We start from the raw sequence: 20,691 nt of genomic DNA on the forward strand, positions 1-20,691 counted from the left end.
GATTGCCATTACTATAAGTACACCATCTCCAACCTCAATTCTACCCTCCTCTATTCCCATGGCTTCCATTGACACAAATACTTGCAAATCTGTAACTGTAATGCAGACCCCATCTGAGGTCTAGAGTTTTGTATCTGACTACTAAACATCTCAACCTGGATACATCAGAGGCACTTTCAAACTTGACTTGCCCACAGCTGAACCCAGGCACCTTTGTTCCTTTTCTGAGGGAAGGACACTGCTGTCCACATGGCCCAGCTGGCCAACCCACAACAACATCCATCCTCTACTCTTCTTCTTTTCACACCTATCCATGTAATCAATTAATCCTGTTAATTCAGTTTCTTAAATACTACTAGAGTTTATCTGTTTTATTCCCCAAATACAGATCTGAACATCCCAGTCCTTCTTTAAATCCCTTTAACCTATTTATAATTGATCTTCAGTTAATTATATATAATCACACTTACCCCAAATGTTGACATTATAGTTTTTCTCAGTTTTTCCAGCAACATTTGTTGCCTCACAAGTGTAACGACCAGTGTCTTGAACTTGAGCCTCTTCAATCTAAAAATAAAACCATGCTTTGAAACCTGTTTCTATTTCATAATTGGAGTTTTTCTATTAATGTTATTTGTGACTTCTTATTTTTCATGAGTATTCTAAAGGTTTTCAAACATATAGAAAGGAAAGAGAATAGTAAAGCATATGACTATATGCCCATCATCCACATTCAACACTTAAATCAAAATTCAACAGTTTTCATCTATATCATACTTTGTTTTAATCTAATTAATATTAGTGATTGAAGGTCTAGAATGGCCTCTTAAATATAATTAAATAAAATTCAGATAAAATAACAAGAAAACACTATTTCTGAATAAGTTATTTAGGGCTTTAATATAGATAACCTTTATATATCTAGGCTATTGTTCAGTAAAATAACACCTTTATTATTGGTTTATTACATGTCTTCTCCCTATACTGGGCTTGTAAGCTTCTTTTTTTAAAATTTTTATTTAAATTCTAGTTAACGTACAGTGCAATATTGGTTTTAGGAGTAGAATTCAGTGATTCATCACCTACATACAACACCCAGTGCTCATTATAACAAGTGCCCTCCTTAACACCCATCACCCATCTAGCCCATTCCCTACTCACTTCCCTCCATCAACACTCAGTTTATTCTCTTTCAGAGTCTCTTGTGGTTTGTTTCTCTCTCTCTCTTTTTCCCCCCTCTCATATGTTCATCTGTTTTGTTTCTTAAATTCTACATATGAGCGAAATAATATGATATTTGTCTTTCTCTGACTGACTTGTTTCACTTAGCATAATACATTCTAGCTCCATCCACATTGCTGCAAATGGCAAGACTTCATTCTTTTTGATGGCTAAGTAATATTCCATTGTGTGTGTGTGTGTGTGTGTGTGTGTGTGTGTGTATACCACATCTTCCTTATCCATTCGTCAGTCGATGGACATTTGGGCTCTCTCCATAGTCTAGCTCTTGTTGATAGTGCTGCTATAAACAGTGGGGTGCATGTACCCCTTTGAATCCATATTTTTGTATCCTTTGGGTAAATACCTAGTAGTGTAATTGCTGGATTATAGGGTGGTTCTATTTTTAACTTTTTGGGGAACCTCCATACTGTTTTCCAGAGTGGCTGCATCAGTTTGCATTCCCACCTACAGTATAAGAGGGCTCCCCTTTCTCCACATCCTTGCCAATACTTTTTGTTTTCTGTGTTGTTAATTTTAGCCATTCTCACAGGTGTGAGGTGATACCTCCCTGTAGTTTTGATTTGTATTTCCTTGATGATGAGTGATATTGAGCATTTTTTCATGTGTCTGTTAGCCATCTGGATGTCTTCTTTGGAAAAATGTCTATTAATGTCTTCTGCCCATATCTTAACTGGATTATTTGTTTTTTGGGTGTTGAGTTATTTTTTTAAAGATTTTTTTTTTAATCTGTCAGAGAGAGAGAAAGCACAAGCAGGGCGAGCGGCAGGCAGAGGGAGAAGCAGGCTCCCTGTGGAGCAGAGAGCCCGATGCGGGACTTGATCCCAGAACCCTGGGATCATGACCCGAGCTGAAGGCATACATTTAACTGACTGAGGCGCCCAGACATCCCTGAGTGTTGAGTTATATCAGTTCTTTATATATTTTGGATACTAACCCTTTATCAGATATGTCATTTGCAAATATCTTCTCCCATTCCATAGGCTACCTTTTAATTTTGTTGATGGTTTCCTTCGCTGTGCAGAAGCTTTTTATCTTGAAGAAGTCCCAATAGTTCATTTTTCTTTTGTTTCCCCTGCCTCCAGTGACTTGTCTAGTAAGAAGTTGCTATGGGGGCACCTGGGTGGCTCAGTTGGTTGAGTGTCTGACTCTTGGTTTCAGCTCATGTCATGATATCAGGGTCATGGGATTGAGCCCCACATCGGGTTTTTTGCTCAGTGGGGAGTCTGCTTGGGATCCTCTCCCTGTCCATCTTCCTCTGCTGCTCTCCCCCCACCTCAAATAAATATAAATCTTGAAAAAAAAAAAAAAAGAAGTTGCTATGGCCGAGGTCAAAGAGGTTGCTGCCTGTGTTCTCCTCAAGGATTTTGATGGTTTCCTGTCTCACACTTAGGTCTTTCATCCATTTTGAATTTACTTGGGTGTATGATGTAAGAAAATGGTCCCAGTCTCATTCTTCGTCATGTTGCTGTCCAGTTTCCCAACACCATTTGTTGAAAAGACTGTCTTTTTCCCATTGAGTATTATGTCCTGTTTTGTTGAAGATTAGTTGATCATATAGTTCTGGGTCCATTTCTGGGTTTTCTACTCTGTTCCACTGATCTCTGTGTCTCTTTTCGTGCCAGTACCATTCAGTCTTGATGACTACAGATTTGTAATACAGCTTGAAGTCCAGAATTGTGATGCCTCCAGCTTTGCTTTTCTTTTTCAGGACTTTGGTTACTCAGGGTCTTTTGTGGTTTCATACAAATTTTAGGATTGTTTATTCTAGCTCTGTGAAAAATGCTGGTGGTATTTTGATAGGGATTGCATTAAATGTGTAGATAGCTTTGGGTAGTAGAGACATTTTAACAATGTTTGTTCTTCCAATCAATGAACATGGAATGGATTGGAAGAACAAATCCAATGCTCCAAGAATGGAGCATGAGCATTTTCTTTCTGTCCTCTTCAATTTCCTTCATAAGTGTTCTATACTTTTCAGAGTACAGATTTTTTACCTCTTTGGTTAGGTTTATTCCTAGGTATCTTATGATTTTTGGTGCAATTGCAAATGTGACTGATTCCCTGATGCTTTTTGTGCTGTTTCATTATTGATGTATAGAAACGCAACAGATTTCTGCACATTGATTTTATATCTTGCAACTTTGTTGAATTCATGCATTAGTTCTAGCAATTTTTTCGTGGAGTCTTTCAGGTTTTCTACATAGAGTATATCACGTCATCTGTAAATAGTGAAAGTTTGACTTCTTCCTTGCCTATTTGGATGCCTTTTATTTCTTTTTGTTGTTTGATTGCTGAGGCTAAGACTTCCAGTACTATGTTAAGTAGTAATGGCAAGAGTGGACACCCTTGTCTTGTTCCTGACCATAGGGGAAAGGTTCTCAGTTTTTCCCATTGAGGATGATATTAGCTGTGGGTCTTTTATATATGGCCTCTATGATGTTAAGGTATGTTTCATCTAGCCCTATTTTGTTGAGGGTTTTTTTTTCTTTAATCAAGAAAGAATGTTGGGGCGCCTGGGTGGCTCAATCGTTAAGCGTCTGCCTTTGGCTCAGGTCATGATCTCAGGGTCCTGGGATCGAGCCCTACATCAGGCTCCCTGCTCTGTGGGAAGCCTGCTTCTCCCTCTCCCACTCCCCCTGCTTGTGTTCCCTCTCCCGTTGTGTCTCTCTCTGTCAAATAAATAAATAAAATCTTAAAAAAAAAAAAAAAGAATGCTGTATTTTGTCAAATGCTTTTTCTGTATCTATTGACAGGATATTATCCTTTCTTTTATTGATGTGGTGTATCACATTGATTGTTTGTGAATACTGAACCACCTCTGAAGCCCAGAAATAAATCCCACTTGGTCATGGTGAATAATTCTTTTAAAGTACTGTTGAATTCCATTTGCTAGTATTTTATCAAGAATTTTTGCATTTATGTTCATCAGGGATATTGGCTTGTAAATCTCCTTTTTTAAAAAATTTAAATTCAATTACTTAACATATATTATTTGTTTCAGGGTTACAGGTCTGTGATTCATCAGTCTTATACAATACCCAGTGCTCATTACAACATATACCCTCCCCAATGTCTATCACCCAGGTACACCATCCCTCCATCCCCCACCCCTCCAGCAACCCTCAGTTTGTTTCCTATGATTAAGAGTCTCTTATGGTTTGTCTCCCTCTCTGGTTTCATCTTGTTTCATTTTTTTCTCTCTTCCCCTATGATCCTCTACCTTGTTTCTTAAATTCCATGTATCAGTGAGATCATATGATACTTATCTTTCTCTGATTGATTCATTTTGCTTAGCATAATACCCTCTAGTTCCAGCCATGTCATTGCAAATGGCAAGATTTCATTTTTTGATGGCTGCATAATATTCCATTATATATATATATATATATATATATATATATATATATATATATATACACACACACACACCACATCTTTATCCATTCATCTGTCAATGGACATCTGGGCTCTTTCCATAGTTTGGCTATTGTGGACATTGCTGCTATAAACATTGGGATACATGTGCCCCTTTGGATCACTACATTTGTATCTTTGGGGTAAATACCCAGGAGTGTAATTGCTGGATCGTATGGTAGCTCTATTTTCAACTTTTTGAGGAACCTCCATACTGTTTTCCAGAGTGGCTGCACCAGCTTGCATTCCCACCAACAGTATAAGCGGGTTCCCCTTTCTCTGCATCCTCGCCAACATCTGTCGTTACCTGACTTGTTAATTTTAGCCATTCTGACCGGTGTGAGGTGGTATCTCATTGAGGTTTTGATCTGTATTTCCCTGATGTTGAGTGATGTTGAGCATTTTTTCATGTGTCTGTTGGCCATTTGGATGTCTTCTTTGGAGAAATGTCTGTTCGTGTCTTCTGCGCATTTCTTCATTAGATTATTTGTTGTTTGGGTGTTGAGTTTGATAAGTTCTTTATAGATTGTGGATACTAGCCCTTTATCTGATATGTCATTTGCAAATATCTTCTCCCATTCTGTGGGTTGTCTTTTGGTTTTGTCGACTGTTTCCTTTGCTGTGCAAATGCTTTTTATCTTGATGAAGTCCCAACAGTTCATTTTTGCTTTTGTTTCCCTTGCCTTTGGAGATGTGTCTAGCATGTAATTCTTTTTAGCAGGATTTTTGTCTAGTTTTGGAATCAAAGTAATGCTGGCCTCATTGAAGGAGTTTGGAAGTTTTCCTTCCATTTCTATTTTTTGAAACAGTTTGAGAAGGATAGGTATTAATTTTTCTTTAAATGTCTGGTAGAATTCCCCAGGGAAGCCATTTGGCCTTGGACTTTTGTTTGTTGGAAGACTTTTGAATACTGATTCAATTTTCTTTGCTGGTTATGGGTCTGTGCAAATTTTCTATTTTGTCCTGTTTCAGTTTTGGTAGTTTGTATGTTTACAATCTAGGAATCTAGGAATTTGTCCATTTCTTCCAGATTGCCCAGTTTGTTGGCATATAATTTTTCATAATATTCTCTTATGATTATTTGTATTTCTGTGGTGTTGGTTGTGTTCTCTCCTCTTTCCTTTGTGATTTTATTTACTTGGGGCCTTTCTCTTTTCTTTTTGATAAGTCTTGGCCATAGCAATGTTTTTCTGGATATGTCTCCCGAGGCAAGGGAAATAAAAGCAAAAATAAACTGTTGGGCCTTCATCAAGATAAAAAGCTCTGCACAGCAAAAGAAACAATAAACAAAACAAAAGGCAACTTACAGAATGGGAAAAGATATTTGCAAATGACATATATGATAAAGCGTTAGTATCCAAAATATATAAAGAACTGATACAACTCAACACCCAAAAAACAAATAATCCAGTTAAAAAATGGGCAGAAGACATGAACAGACATTTCTCCAAAGAAGACATACAGATGGCCAATAGACACATGACTCATTCATCATCCGAGAAATACAAATCAAAACTACAATGAGGTATCACCTCACACCTGTCAGAATGGCTAAAATAAAAAACACAAAGAACAAGTGTTGGCAAGGTTGTGGAAAAAGCAAAACTCTCGTACTGTTGGTGGGAATGCAAGCTGGTGCAGCCATTCTGGAAAACAGTATGGAGTTTCCTCAGAAAGTTAAAAATAGAACTACCCTATGATCCAATCATCACACTACTGGATACCTACCCTAAAAATACAGAAACACTAATTCAAAGTGACACATGCACCCCTATGTTTATGGCAGCATTATTTATAATAGCCAAATTATGGAAGCAGTCCAAGTGCCCACTGATAGATAAATGGATAATGGAGATTTTATATATATATACACACACACACACACACACACATATATATATGAGATATATATATATCTCACATATGTGATCACATATCATATATATGTAGGAATGGAATGTTATTCAGCCATAAACAAGAATGAAATCTGGCCATTTGCAACAACATGGATGTAGCTAGAGGGTATAACATTAAATTAAATAAGTCCATCAGAGAAAGACAAATACCAAATGATTTCACTTATATGTGAAATTTTAAAACAAAACAAATGAACAAAGGGAAAAGAAGAGAAAGAGAAACAAACCAAGAAACAGATTCTTAACTATAGAGATCAAAATGATGGTCACCAGAGGAGAGGTGGGTGGAGGGATGGGTGAAATAGGTAAAGGGGATTAAGGAGGGCACTTGTTGTGATGAGCACTGGGTGTTGTATATAAGTGATGAATCACTATATTGTACACCTGAAACTAATAAAACACTGTATGTTAACTATACTGGAATTAAAATAAAAACTTAATAAAAAAGATGTATTGATTTCCTTAGTGTGTTCCAGGCAAAATAACACGGTAAGAATTTATTACTTTACCTGGTTGTGGATGTGCATGAATTGTTTTGGGAAATGCACAGGTAAGATAGTCTTAACTGACCAATTTTGTCTGAGTTCTGTAGAAGTTTTTATTTCCATGAGGTCCTCTCTGTACACCCCTCAGTGGGACCTGCACATTTCAGGGTGCCTGGCCAGTCTCTGTGGTAGAGATTCAATAGATCCCAGGATTTCTTCACCCTTGCCTTTCTTTTGGCTTCCCAAACTTATTGAGATCTGTGCCCTGAAGAAATCAACTTCTATACTCTGAAATTTGCCAAGACATTTCTAACCACACATAGCTCTCCCCGCCCAGTGCTGGGACTTGTGTTCATACAATTGTCTCCCTCTGTCATTTGGTCAGAGCAGGGGTTTGAGAATACTACCAGTTGATTTCTAGAGCTCTGGGTCTGCCTCTGAGCATGGCCAGTGCTTTTTTCTTTTCTCCCCTATATAGCTCAATTGACTTATCCTACTTTCCTCCACCAGTTATTCCAGCTTTTCCTTCTTTACCCAGCTCCACTATTACAGATTATAATTCCTAAAATCTCTACTTGGTTGCCTCTAACACACAACTTCATATTCCCTCCCATTCTCTCCCATGTTTCTGCTCTCCTTATATAAGCTTCTCAGCTTCCTATGTGCTGATATCATCATCCATTTCTCAAGACTCCCTTTGTTTGCCAGTAATAACCTTCCTTTACCAAGAGGCTATGTGGTAGAGTGGTTAGTAGCATGAGTTTTAAAGCTAAACTCCCTGTATTCAAATCCCATTTCTGACACTTAGTAACTGTGGGCAGATTACTTAGCCATTCTTTCAATTTCTCAATAGGGTTATTATGAGGACTTTATAAACATTCCAATAGCTTATTACTTCCTGAATACTAATTCCTTTGTATTTTTTTAAGATTATTTATTTATTTATTTGAGAGGGAGGGAGAGAGAGAGAGAGCAAGGGAGAACACAAGAGCAGGGGGAAGAAGAAGCAGACTCACCGCTGAGCAGGGAGCCTGACTCAGGGCTTGATCCCAGCACCCTGAGATCAAGACCTGAGCCAAATGCAGACGCTTAACCTACTGAGCCACCCAGATGTCCCCTGAATCCCAATTCCTTAAACTGGTTTTCAATGTTAGCTCTTATTTCACTCAAATCAACGTTGTCAATATTATTTCCAAATATTCACTTGGTTAAATTCCCTGTTTCAGCCACACTAGCTTACTTGCTTTCCTTAATCAGGCCTTTTGTCCCATCTACACATAAAAAGCCAAGTAGCCTTCCAAGATTTCCAGGCAACCACAGCCTCACCTTTCACTATCCTCCTAAAATGTATTACCTGTACCATCCAAATAGTAATTAACTCACACTTATAGCATGTACTGCATTTTCAATGGAACTGTTAATTTTCATATATTTATGCAAACTTGGAAGAAACTGAGGGTAGGAAATGTGTCTATTTTTCACATTGTATGCAGAGCACCCAGAATGGGTATTTATTTGCTGAGTAGTTGAATGACTAAAAATGAAGCACTCATTAGAATAGTTCTGTATTTTCCCAGAAGCATTTTTGGATGGCTTCTGGCTACAAATATGGATAGACAAATATCTAAATCTTACTAAGCATAAAGTTTTAAAATATTACAAACCTCATTAATAAAAGGGTACCTATAATTTTACAAGATGAAATTAGTAGAACACTTGTAGACAGGCATGTTTACAACCAAAGCCATGAGCTTAGGAATAATATAAGAAGAAGTAAATGAATCTCTAGGCTTACCTTTAACACAGTTCCATTTTCAGAGATACTGAGGCCTGGTTTCTTCAGCAACGGGCGGCCATCCTTTAACCAAGTCAAAGTAGGTGGGGGGATAGCGTCACTCTGACATAGTAACTCCACAGCTTGGCTAATGAGGACAGAGATGTTCTGTTCTTCTCCCATAATATTTGGTGGAACTAAGTGAAAGAAGGGTTTTCCCTCAGGATAAAACAGGCCAACACACTGCTTATCTTTTTTAAGCATCAGGACATATACCAAATAACTTTATTAGTTCTTTTAAGATGTAGGATCACAATAATTCTAACATACCCTCGTTGCATCATTTGGTTCAGAATCAAATACTAAGAAATCACTGATTAATATGTTCCTATTGAACAGATATACTTTTCACTAACTTTTCACTTTAAGAAGTTTTAGAACTGGAAGTTCTCACCAAGTGCTTATTTCAGAAACTTTTTGAATTAGATGTTACTGCTTAAGATTTCCAAAGTAATAAATTACTCATGAAGCATTTTGGAAATAAATAACAATAATTAAAAGCATATATACTTTTGATATTTCTTTATATCTTTTGCAAAAGAAAATAAATTTTATAGACACAGAGGCAAAATTAAAAAATAGAGTCGAAAGAGACCACCTAGTCCCACCTCATGGTATGTAAAACATGAAGTAGGTGACAGACAATAGCTTATTTGAAATAACATGACTAATTTGTGGCAAAGCTAGGAGTTGAGTCTTCTGATTTGCAGTTTAGAGCTCTTTTTGGTTTTCCATGATGCCTTGTCAGCTTTCTATGGAATAAAGACCATGTGGGATAAATGACACAATAAAGAACAAAATGAAAGCAGTGACCAGCTGTATAACATATAATTACATAAAAAGAGGAAATGAGTTGAGATTTTAATGAGATTAAAATTAGAATCCCCTGGCTATCAAGCTTGTCAGATGTTGAAATGTGTTCTTGGAGAAGTCTAAGGAATCTCCTTCCCTTGGGTGTATTAAAATATAGAGTAAACAATCATTTGTCTCAGATGGTTTAGGTACAGTCCTGCCAAGAATGAGAGGGTTTGCTCCATAACCTCTCAAGGACTCTTTCAGGACTGTATTTATAATAATTCAAAAAACACAAACTAACGATGAAATCAGGCCTGTTATAAAGGGCCACTGAAAAAACACAGAGAGGAATTTCCTTGGCCACTTCTCACTAAATCCCATAACTATTCAGGATTGTAGGAAATGTACCATATTTTTAGTATTTTTTTCTTTTAATAAGAAAGGTTAAGCTGCACTGAATGAATCCTAAGGGACTTTCCAAATGCTTTGATATAAATAAGATTTTTGTGGTAAGGATTGTTATTATAGTTCATTAGCCATTGTTTCAGGCTGGATCCTGCAGCATGTGGCAAAATGACAATGACTGCAATAGGTTTGGATGAGTAACACTGCAGTTCTGTAACCAGGAGGTTTCTCTGCTACCATGTCTCCTACAGAGGGAAAGGCATTAAACTAAAGGCCATTTTCTTGTACTGTTTCTGGATGCAGGATCTGTGCTAAATCCAAAGGAACTGATGTCATGATGCAAAGAAATGCCATGCACAATAGTTGGAATAGACTAATGGAGCTTTTGTGCAGAGATTCCTGATTCTGCTCAGTTTAATAGCACATAGACATCTGGCTCTCAATAAGCTTAAAGTAATCTATGGGGACCAGAAAACAGTGGAATTGTTTTTAATATGTGAGACATTAGATAAAAGATATACAACTAGTCTGTCTGAGATTAAAACTGCTATAATACTAGCAAAATCAGCACAATTAGTGCCATTTTCTAAGATATTATGAAAACAGATACATTCACCAGTCTTAGCACAGGAAGCCCTAAATAAAATAGCCAATTTAACAGCTTGAAAGTAATTTCAGGTAAAGTCCGGTCTCAGTGGACAAAAAAGTACCATAACTGCATAAAAATATGTTTATCTTAGAGTATTTATAGAATTTACAAAAAAGCATGAATTCTTTACGACTACTTGTAGAAGTAAAAGTCAGAAATAATTCAAGAAAGCAGAATGTTAATTTATTTCTAAATATTTTTCCTCCAATTATTTCTCTTTATGGCTAAATGAGTTGAATCAAGTTCAAAAAGAAACCAGACTTTTTTTTTTAAATTGAGAGGAAAAATGCAAAAACAATAGAGTATTTGTTTCTTAAGGAACATAAATAAAAGCAAATCTAATTACAGCTGAGCATATATATTACTGAAATGCCTCTATGTTTTCTGTCCTTTCATTTCCAACTTTTTGTTTAGTCTGAGAAGAGAACGAGTCTCTACCCTTTAGATCTCGGCTTCCTTAGATGTTATCCTTACTTAGCTTTGTGGTTATATTGCTTAGGAAGGCGGGTATCATGTCTGTTTCTCATCCTATGCATTATACTTGTTAAATTTAATTATCAAAATCAGCACGGCTGTAGGGTTACACTTGTGGAGATGCTGGAGCACGTGTGATCTCTAACAAAGTTCTCCGAGCTTAGCTTTAAGTAAAGGTACAGGAATCTCAATCATTTAAAAACCCAATTCTCTTGTTTTAGCACCTCAGAATATAGTAAAATATACCCTGAATTTATACCAAGGGGAAATATTTTAATGAACTACTCTTGCAATTGTAAGGAAAGCTATTTTATCCACTGTCTACTCCTCTTATCACCCCCATACTCTACAATGTAAATCTAAGGGAGATTGGTCACTGGAGATGAACATTCACTAGGCTCCAATGAGACACAAGATTGTCAAGGTAATTGCTACAAATATAGGAATATAATATATGGAAATAATACTAATAGGGGAGCACAGATTGGAAACTAATTTCAGATTAAGAGTCTGAAATTTTACATTTCTTTAACTGCTTGCTGTGCACCTATATTCAAATGCTAAGCATATGTAAATGTTAGCTAACCATCTGACTTTTATAACAGAGGAAAGATCCCAGTTTTCAGACCAAAAGGGTGGTATGGAAATGGCTTGGCAAATGATAAAAAATAGTGAGTTTTTATGACTCCTGGAAAATATCAACTCTCTATCACCTCTCCGGTATACTTTTGATACCAACCCATGTAGAAACAGAAGGAGCCAATCCCAGATTTTCAGTCCTGACTAAAACCCAGCAAATACTCATGTCACCCCTCTGTTTGCTTGCTAATTATTGAAGGAGCTTTTGTATCACATACTTAGATTGACTGATGAATCATTCTCTAAGGATATTTCACGTTGTGAGCATTCCAATTCTCCATAAAACATAAAAATGACCCAGTTAGATTTAAGGGAAGGACTAGATTCCCTGGGGTTGGACATTTTAGTCCCATCTGTTATCTGTGACACAGGGCACCAGCAAAGCTGGAGGCTGGATGTGGACCCATGTCTATTGTAGAAGCAATAGAAAAGAGAGAGCAGAGAGAGCCCTTTGGTAGTTTACTAATGCCAGCTGGGACTTTCAAGATCCATTAGATATGTAATTTAGCCGTGTTGTAACAAGGTTTCTTTTTTTAATTAAAAAACTATGATTTATAAGTTACTTGTGATTGTTACATTTACTTTTGGCAAACCTATAAAGAGGAGTCAACTGACATGATCTGGAGGTAAAAAAAAAAAAAGATATATTTTGAATAGGAGTGAACTACTTGGAAGTGAGGTGGGATTTAGAGAGGATTGTACACCTGAATGAAACTAACATAACACTGTATGTTAATTATACTGGAATTAAAATAGAAAAAACCCAGATACTCTTTGAGGGGCCATGGAGAAACAATTCCATTATTCCATGACCAAGGAATATAATGCAAATAAGACACTGAAAAAAGCCTAAAACAGCCCTAAATGCAAAGGTAAACTAAAATGTGCAATGAAAAACACAGCCTACGAATGGAGGTCAATTAGGACTGAACTTTGTTGAGGAGGACTTCTGCTGTGATAAAATTAGACATTTCCTTTTTACCTTATGGCTGCATCATAGGTAGGAAAAAACCTGAATTTTCTCTAAATTTATGCTTAACTTTTGCTTCTCAAATAGCCTTTAATTCATAGACATCGTATTGACTACAAAATATGCTGATTATAGATATAAAAGTAATAAAATCAAGTCTTTGAGTAGAATAGATCAAGAGAGCTACTTGAACAGATGCTCCCTTTATATCTTCCAAATTGCTAAACTGCTCTCCTTAGTCATGCTCTTTAGAGTATTCTATGAAACCAACACCTAGCATTTTAATTTCTCAGAACTTTGAGAAAGGAAAATCAGACAAAGTCAAATATAAAGCAGAAAGGTAGAATTTGATTTGAATTGATACTATAAAATCATTTCTATTGCTCATCGTTCTTTATTGTCAACAACTTCCTTTAACTTCTTCAATGATTTTAGGAATTAAACACATCTATATTAGAACAGAAATAATTATTAAAATATTTCACCGTATACTCTGAGGTCAATGTCCCTTTGTTTCTCCCCAGCAGCATTCACTGCCACGCAGGTGTATCTCCCAGTATCACTGATTTGAGCGCTGGTCAGTGCTAGGATGCGGCCTCCAGACAGAACCTTTCAATGATAAGAAAGATAAATAGCCAACATGCCCCTCTGAGAAACAGCCTTTTTTTCTCCTATTTTCTGAGGTTAATCAATTGACATTTGCCTCCAGAAAGATTTCCACTTGGATGTTTTATTTTATTTATTTTTCCACTTGGATATTTTAAAGTGGGCAAGCTTCATATAATCTACTTCTTATCCTCTCTTTGAAAGAAGCCTGTGAAAAGCTAGAACCAAACTCGGAAATAACCACTGAAAACAAGTCCCTATGTACAAAATCAAGTGAAGGAAGGTCCAGTCTCATCCATCCTTACTGTAGAGAGAGAAAAAGCCACCAGGGGAAAAAGATGAGAAGAAGTGGGAATAAGAGCAGCTAATCTTCCTTCTAATTTTCTTGGTTAGGATAAGTAAGAAGTTATAATTAATAGCAAAGTAGCAGCCAAATAAATTAATTAGTCGCATTCATGGCTCTTTTATCCCATTGGTCTAGTTGTACTTCTAAAATATTGACATTAACTCTGGATCTTCTATGGTCCCAAATTCTGCGAGCAGTGGATTTTTGAGAAAAGCTAAAGTAGAATGGTGGGAAAACTAAGTTCTCTACTAGGCAAAATAAAATTAAAGTACACTTTAAAGGAGATATGTGTGCTTCTATAATTTTAATTTTGAGTCAATGTGAAGCACTTAAACTGCTTTCTCAGATTCAAATTTCATTTCTATAATGTTGCCTTTCTAATTTTTCTTACTTTATTACTTAATGTTTTTGTAAAATTAAATATACCCTATATGGTTCTCTAATTCATGAATGTTTCCAAACATTGTAATATAAATTTGAGGAGGAAATTCCTGTTTTTGTTGTTGATGAACACTTCTTTGTGCAAGGTATCTTTTGTATTGGTGGCAGGGAATGGGGATGGGGAGGTAGGTAGAAAGTAAAACAAATGGTCAAAATACAGTATCTACATATGAAATAAAAGATTTCTTAGATGTACTGAGCTTTTAAAGAATTGTTTAGAAATCCCAATTGTGTGGCTATGGTAATTATGGATATAAATGTGTATATTTTTGGAAAACCTTTGCTAATTCTTATTCTCCAAATCTTGTTAACAGCTTTACCTGTTCATACTGTATTTAATAATCAGGTGGTAGACTACCCTTAAGACATGACAGAAAGTACCTGTAACCCGTTAGCAAAACTAGAGACAGGGCTCCCATCTTTCAACCAGGTCAGACTTGGGGCAGGGATTCCTCTGGCTTCACATTCTAACCTCACCAAGTTATTAACCACCACTGCCACCATGTTATTGCTGCCAGAAATCGATGGTGGCACTGAAAAGAAATAAAAAAGTAAATAAAAGTAAGATATATTAATATCACAGAATATTTCACTCAAAATAATGAATAGTATATATAATGTCTACAGTTGTGTTTCCACATGTGGGTTTTTCATGGTTTTGTTTTGAGTTCTTTCACATCATTTACTTGAGATTCTAATCACAGCTATCCAATTATCAATAATTTCCATTTTACAGATGAGGAAAAGGAGGTTTTGCTACTTTGTTTAGGAAATCCAGTTTTTAATGCCAGAGTGCATTTTTATTTCTTGATTTCCAGGTGTGTGTGTGTGTGGGTGTGTATGTGTGTGTCTTCCTCCACTGTATCCCTGACAACTACATTGTCTTAAAAGCATTATTAGAGGTAATAACTTAAAATCTTTGTTTGACCAAAATCTATGATTTTGATAGACAATATTTACAAAGAGGGTTATTGTCATTAGCTGATAAGATTGTTGATAACTATTTCAACAGTACATCTAAAGCAAATTGAAGTTCAACAGCATGGGAAACTAGAGCATTTTAATAGGAATCAGGAAATAAAAACAGTCATCAGTTTCAGAACACTGCATCTTTAAATAAAGATGACAAAACACACTATTCACAACTAAAATTTTATAGAAGCACTTAATCATTTTGAATGCATTTTTACCCCAGCATGAATCTAGGAGAAGTGCCACTAACCATGGACCTGCAGACTATAAAATAACTCTGTAGCTCCAGCTGAGTTGATGGCTACACATTTATATATGCCAGCATCGGTGATCTGGGCACTTTCGATATCAATGATCTGTCCTCTGTTCAAGAAAGTCACACCGGTGGAACCTGAGAGTGGACGATTATCTTTGTACCATGTAATAACTGCAGGGGAAGAAGAAAGAAGTCCATCTATTTAAATTTTTTCTTTTAAAGCTCGATGCCTCCAAATTGGAGGTTAACTAAAATAATAAGAACTGCTTTATTCTTAGGCTTATCATTCAAGCTTAATCAGTTTAAATACCTCTTTAGGATTGGTTTTGAGGAGGAGGTAACCCTAGGAAAAACAGGAAAAGCCAAGCCAATATAAGAGTCCTGAAAATGAAATTATAAAGCAAATATTCTTTATATTATCTCTAATGTATCAATATTGTTTGATTGCAAACTTTTAACCAATTCTATTTCTTTTTGTTGCATATATTCCTGTCATCTATAAAAATTTTGTCTATACATTTGATCAAAACCAAAGACTATACACACTATTAGCCTAAAAAATTATATTGTTATTGATTCATATTAATAACTTACCAGTGATGAGAATCAACAAAAAGAATAATATTCTCATTAATTGACTGATTTATAAAGATAATCAATTTGAACTAGAGAAAAAAATGTTTTTCAACATAAGTGTATAAAAAACTACCATTGTGGGTTTTGTGGCCACAGTAAGGACCATAAGACAATTAGTTATTCACATATTTCTACCTTGTTTAAATGGGTAAATTATTTCATGCAGCTAGAAGCAATGAAAATTCAAAAATATCATCCACCTAATTATATCCTTATCACTGCTTTACCCTTGGAATGTATTCCATAATCTTTCCTTTATTAGTAATTACTATATTGTGCTCATAAACAGATTTAGCTTTTTCCAGAAATCTTAAAACGCCACTAAGTTAGGGAGTCCACAAGTAAACCTACCAGGAAAGGGATTTCCAGCTGCCTTACACTCCAACTGAATGGGGTTGTTCACCACCACGGTCTCATTCAGCATCTTCCCTGCATCCTCCAGACTAGGTGGTTCTACAAGAAGCCCAAACATAATTAATTCACATAAGTAGGATATTTAAACTGATACTATATGCTCAGTGGAAATTATCATTCCTTTCTGTCTTTTACATATATACACTGATATACTTGGAACAAAAGTATTCTATTAAGTAGAACTGAAGAACAGGATAAAAAAAGGATCTTGGGGCACCTGGGTGACTCAGTCTGTTGGGCATCGGCCTTTGGCTCAGGTCATGATCTCTGGGTCCTTGGACTGAGCCCTGCATCGGGTTTCCTGCTCAGCGGGGAATCTACTTCTCTCTCTCTCTCCTTCTGCCCATACCCCACGGCTTATTCTCTCTCTCACACACAAATAAATAAATAAAATCTCTTAAAAAATAGAATAAATACATATAAATTTATCTTTAAAAAGATCTTAATAAGTTTTCAGGATCATTAGTTCTTTTGTCCCCAGTAGGAAAATCCTCAGAATTATAGATTAGCAGGATAGTAAAGAAAGTTAAAGGACTATTTTTTTATTCCAATTAATCTGATTGGTCTGATGATGAATTGCCTTTAACAAGAAGAAGTAAGCTATCCCATTTGAACTCTTCCAATAAAAGGGAAATCAATATTTCTCATAATATCTGACTTTATCTTCAGATAGTACTATCTTAAACCATTTCAGAAAAATTAGAATCTTTTTTTTGTTTACTAGCAGTTTTTTTCTTTTGATATAAAAGTTATAATTAAATTGTTAGTAAAATAAAAAACTACATTTTTAATTTTAAATATCACAGATAATGCTACTCTATTATTTAATGTGCATATAATAAAGTAGGAATTTGGAAAGTCTGAGAGGCATACAGGAATAAAAGGAATAACAAACATAGAATAGCAATGAGCTATGCTTCTAACACTATGTCAAGGAGTATAGGAAGAATGCCAGGATGAAAAACTCACAAGTAAACTAGAGGCCTTATCATACTGTGAGAAGATGCTGTAGATGTAAGTTAGTATTTGAAGTTTATAGAAAAACTACATTTTAAATTTGACTCATTTAATGCAGTGGAGCCCTTCAACCCCAACCCATATACAATCAAGCAATCAATCTATTCATTAATCTAGTAAAAACAGAAGAGGAAAGGAGAAAGGAGAACTAAATAAGAAATAAAATCAACTGGGCGCCTGGGTGGCTCAGTCGGTTAAGCGACTGCCTTCGGCTCAGGTCATGATCCTGGAGTCCCTGGATCGAGTCCCGCATCGGGCTCCCTGCTCAGCAGGGAGTCTGCTTCTCCCTCTGACCCTCCCCCCTCTCATGTGCTTTCTCTCATTCTCTCTCTCCCAAATAAATAAATAAAATCTTTAAAAAAAAAAAGAAATAAAATCAACTATGTAAATCAAGAGCATAAATGTGAATGAGCTTAGTTTTTTACTCAATAGACAAAGAGCTAACACATCTGTGCGTTAACACTATTTTATTTTTTTATTTTTTATTTTTAAAGATTTATTTATTTGGGGGGAAGGGGCAGAGGGAGAGAGAGAATCCTGAGCAGACTCCCTGCTAAGCAAAGACCCCAATGCAGGCTCTATCCCTTGACCCAGAGACCATGACCTGAACCGAAATCAAGAGTCAGACACTTAACTGACTGAGCCACCCAGGCACCCCAACACTATTTTTTTAAGATTTTATCTATTTATTTTGAGATAGAGGGGGAGTGAGAGTGAGAGCGCAAGCTGGGAGATAGAGGGAGAGGGAGAAGCAGGCTCCCCACTGAGCAGGGAGCCCAATGTAAGGCTCGATCCCAGGACTCTGGGATCAGGACCTGAGCTAAAAGCAGACGCTTAACCAACTGAGCCACTCAGGTGCCCCCAACACTATTTTCTTTAATAAAAAAGTCTAAGTGGATAAAGAGCATAAATAAAAAACTCACAAAAATACTGACAATAAAGAGCTTGGCAAAGATATGCCAGGACAACAGGGTGACATCAATTTCTGACAAATTGGTATACTAAGCAAAAATCATTAAACATGCCAAAGCAACGTGCTTTCTATTGCCTAAAATGTCACGATTTATGAAGAATCCATTATAATGGCAATGCTTTATGCATTGAATAACAAAGCAAAATTGTTAAAGAGCAGGAAAATTTTGAAAAATTATATATATAATATTATATATTTATATTTATTATATATAATATATTTATATATAAAATATATAATAAATATAAAAGTAGTATATTTTAGTGCACCTTTCTCAGGAACTGATTATAGTGAAACAAAAATTAGGTTTTAAAGAATTTGAAAGATAAAATTACCCATCCAGACTGTGAGTGTGTATGTGTGTGTATGTACACTTATAGTTGACAAGGAATATACATTTTTTTCAAATGCCAATAGAATATGTTCAAAACTGACTATATATTAGGCCACAAAATCATTTACAGCCACAATTTAATAAAACTATAATAAAAATGAGTAGAAATCAAAAACAAAAATATAAAGCTCTTTACAAGGGGAAAACATTAAAGAGGAAATCAAGACAAAAGTATAAAGAAAAAAATAAAATAGAATGAGATTGATTAAAATTAAAACATATAGTATGTCACCTAGCTGTATAGTATAGTACTCAAAGGAAATCCTAGAGCCCTAATTAACATATTAAAAACTAGAAACAATGAGAATAAGTGTTCTAAGCATTCAACTCAGCATCCAGAAAAAGACCATTAATAAACCAAAAGAAGTCAGGAATAAAGAAATAATAAAAATAAAAGCAGAAGACAATACCAAAGAAAACAAACAAGCATAAACAACAACAAAAGGCAATGAAACTCAAAGCTGGTTTTCAACAAGTTTAAAATAAAATCTGTCCTCAGGGTAAATGTCTTTGTGGGTCAGATCTCTGTATGTCCGGAGGCTGTTCCTGAAGACAAAGCCTAGAACCTAATCCTCCTTCATATCTGTGTCCATTTAATTCAGTGTGTTAACCCTTCCTGCTTGAAAAGACTAGAATGTTTCTGTTTTCTGCACTGAATTCAGATGAATGATATGGCATTTAAACACAAAAGACCTTTAAATATGGCTATCTGACTTTTCAAACTGAAAAGGAAAAATAATTAGTCCATGGCACATTCCTTCTAAACAGTTATTTAAATACTCACTTGAAGCCTTCTGGACTGAAGTGATCACTGAAGGCTTTGACAGACTATGTAACTGCTGCAATAAAACATTATGGTAAGAATAAGAAATCCAAGAGCTATGGAGTGGGTTCGCTATTTTTCACTCCTCTAGAGAACTTAAAGAAAAAAAGATTAGACGTCAGCAAGAATGGCAGAGTAAGAACTCCAAAAATCCATTCCTCCATAAAAGAAACAAGAACACTGGAAAATTTGTCAAAATCAACTTTTTCAGAACTCTGGAAATTAACCAAAGACTTGCAACAATCCAAGAAGTGCTTATTCAAGAAAAACAGCTAAATCTCATTAAGAACAGTGAGTTTTATGGCATTTTATCTCCCTCTATTCCCACCACTCTCTCCAAAGTTATCAGCAGTAACTTTGAAAACAGATAGCCTACCAACCACAGTGAAAAAAGCAGCCTAGCAGACACTGAAAGAAGCAGAATGGGTTTGGAGCTACCTAAGAGCATCATTCCTAGAAAACTGTCACTATTTGACCTGTCTGGCCCTTCCCTGGAAATCCACACTCAAAGGACTTGACTTTATTTAATCGGATTCAGAGTTTGCTTAGTGCAAACAGCCTTTTCCCCAGGGGCATGTTAAAAAATCTGTAAAGACAGACTTCACAGAAATTGTTCAGAAACCTCACCATATTAGTTTTCTCTTGCTTTCACAACAAATTGCCTCAAACTTGACAGTTTAAACAATACAAATTTATTATCTTACAGTTCTATGGGAAAGAAGTCCAACACAGTCTCACTGGGTTAAAATAAATGTCTCAGAAGGGCTCAGTTCCTTTCTGTAGGCTGCAGAGGAGAATCTATTTCCTTGCGTTTTCCAATTTACAGAGGTCACTTATATTTCTTAGTTTGTGGCCTCCCTTCCTCTGTCTTCAAAACCAGCAATGGAGATGTGTGGAGGACTCATAAGACCTTCTCACATCCTATCACTCTGAAGTCCTGCCTCCTTCTTCCACTTTTAATGTCCTTATGATTACACCGGGTCTACCTGG

At 35.9% G+C, this 20,691-nt stretch overlaps 1 protein-coding gene across 1 annotated transcript in view; it reads right to left on the bottom strand.

Annotated features, from left to right (window-relative positions):
• Window positions 1–20,691, bottom strand: part of HMCN1 (hemicentin 1) — a 478,487-nt gene that overhangs the window by 142,981 nt on the left and 314,815 nt on the right. The window contains exons 37-42 of the mRNA XM_078078047.1: window positions 16,432–16,533; window positions 15,439–15,615; window positions 14,598–14,749; window positions 13,309–13,432; window positions 8,853–9,028; window positions 471–567 (exon numbers count right to left, since the gene is read on the bottom strand). Coding sequence (XP_077934173.1) covers window positions 471–567; window positions 8,853–9,028; window positions 13,309–13,432; window positions 14,598–14,749; window positions 15,439–15,615; window positions 16,432–16,533 — 828 coding nt within the window. The remainder of the gene's footprint in view (window positions 1–470; window positions 568–8,852; window positions 9,029–13,308; window positions 13,433–14,597; window positions 14,750–15,438; window positions 15,616–16,431; window positions 16,534–20,691) is intronic.

The sequence above is a fragment of the Halichoerus grypus genome, chromosome 7 (genome assembly GCF_964656455.1).
Source record: "Halichoerus grypus chromosome 7, mHalGry1.hap1.1, whole genome shotgun sequence".
Classification (NCBI taxonomy): Eukaryota; Metazoa; Chordata; class Mammalia; order Carnivora; family Phocidae; genus Halichoerus; species Halichoerus grypus.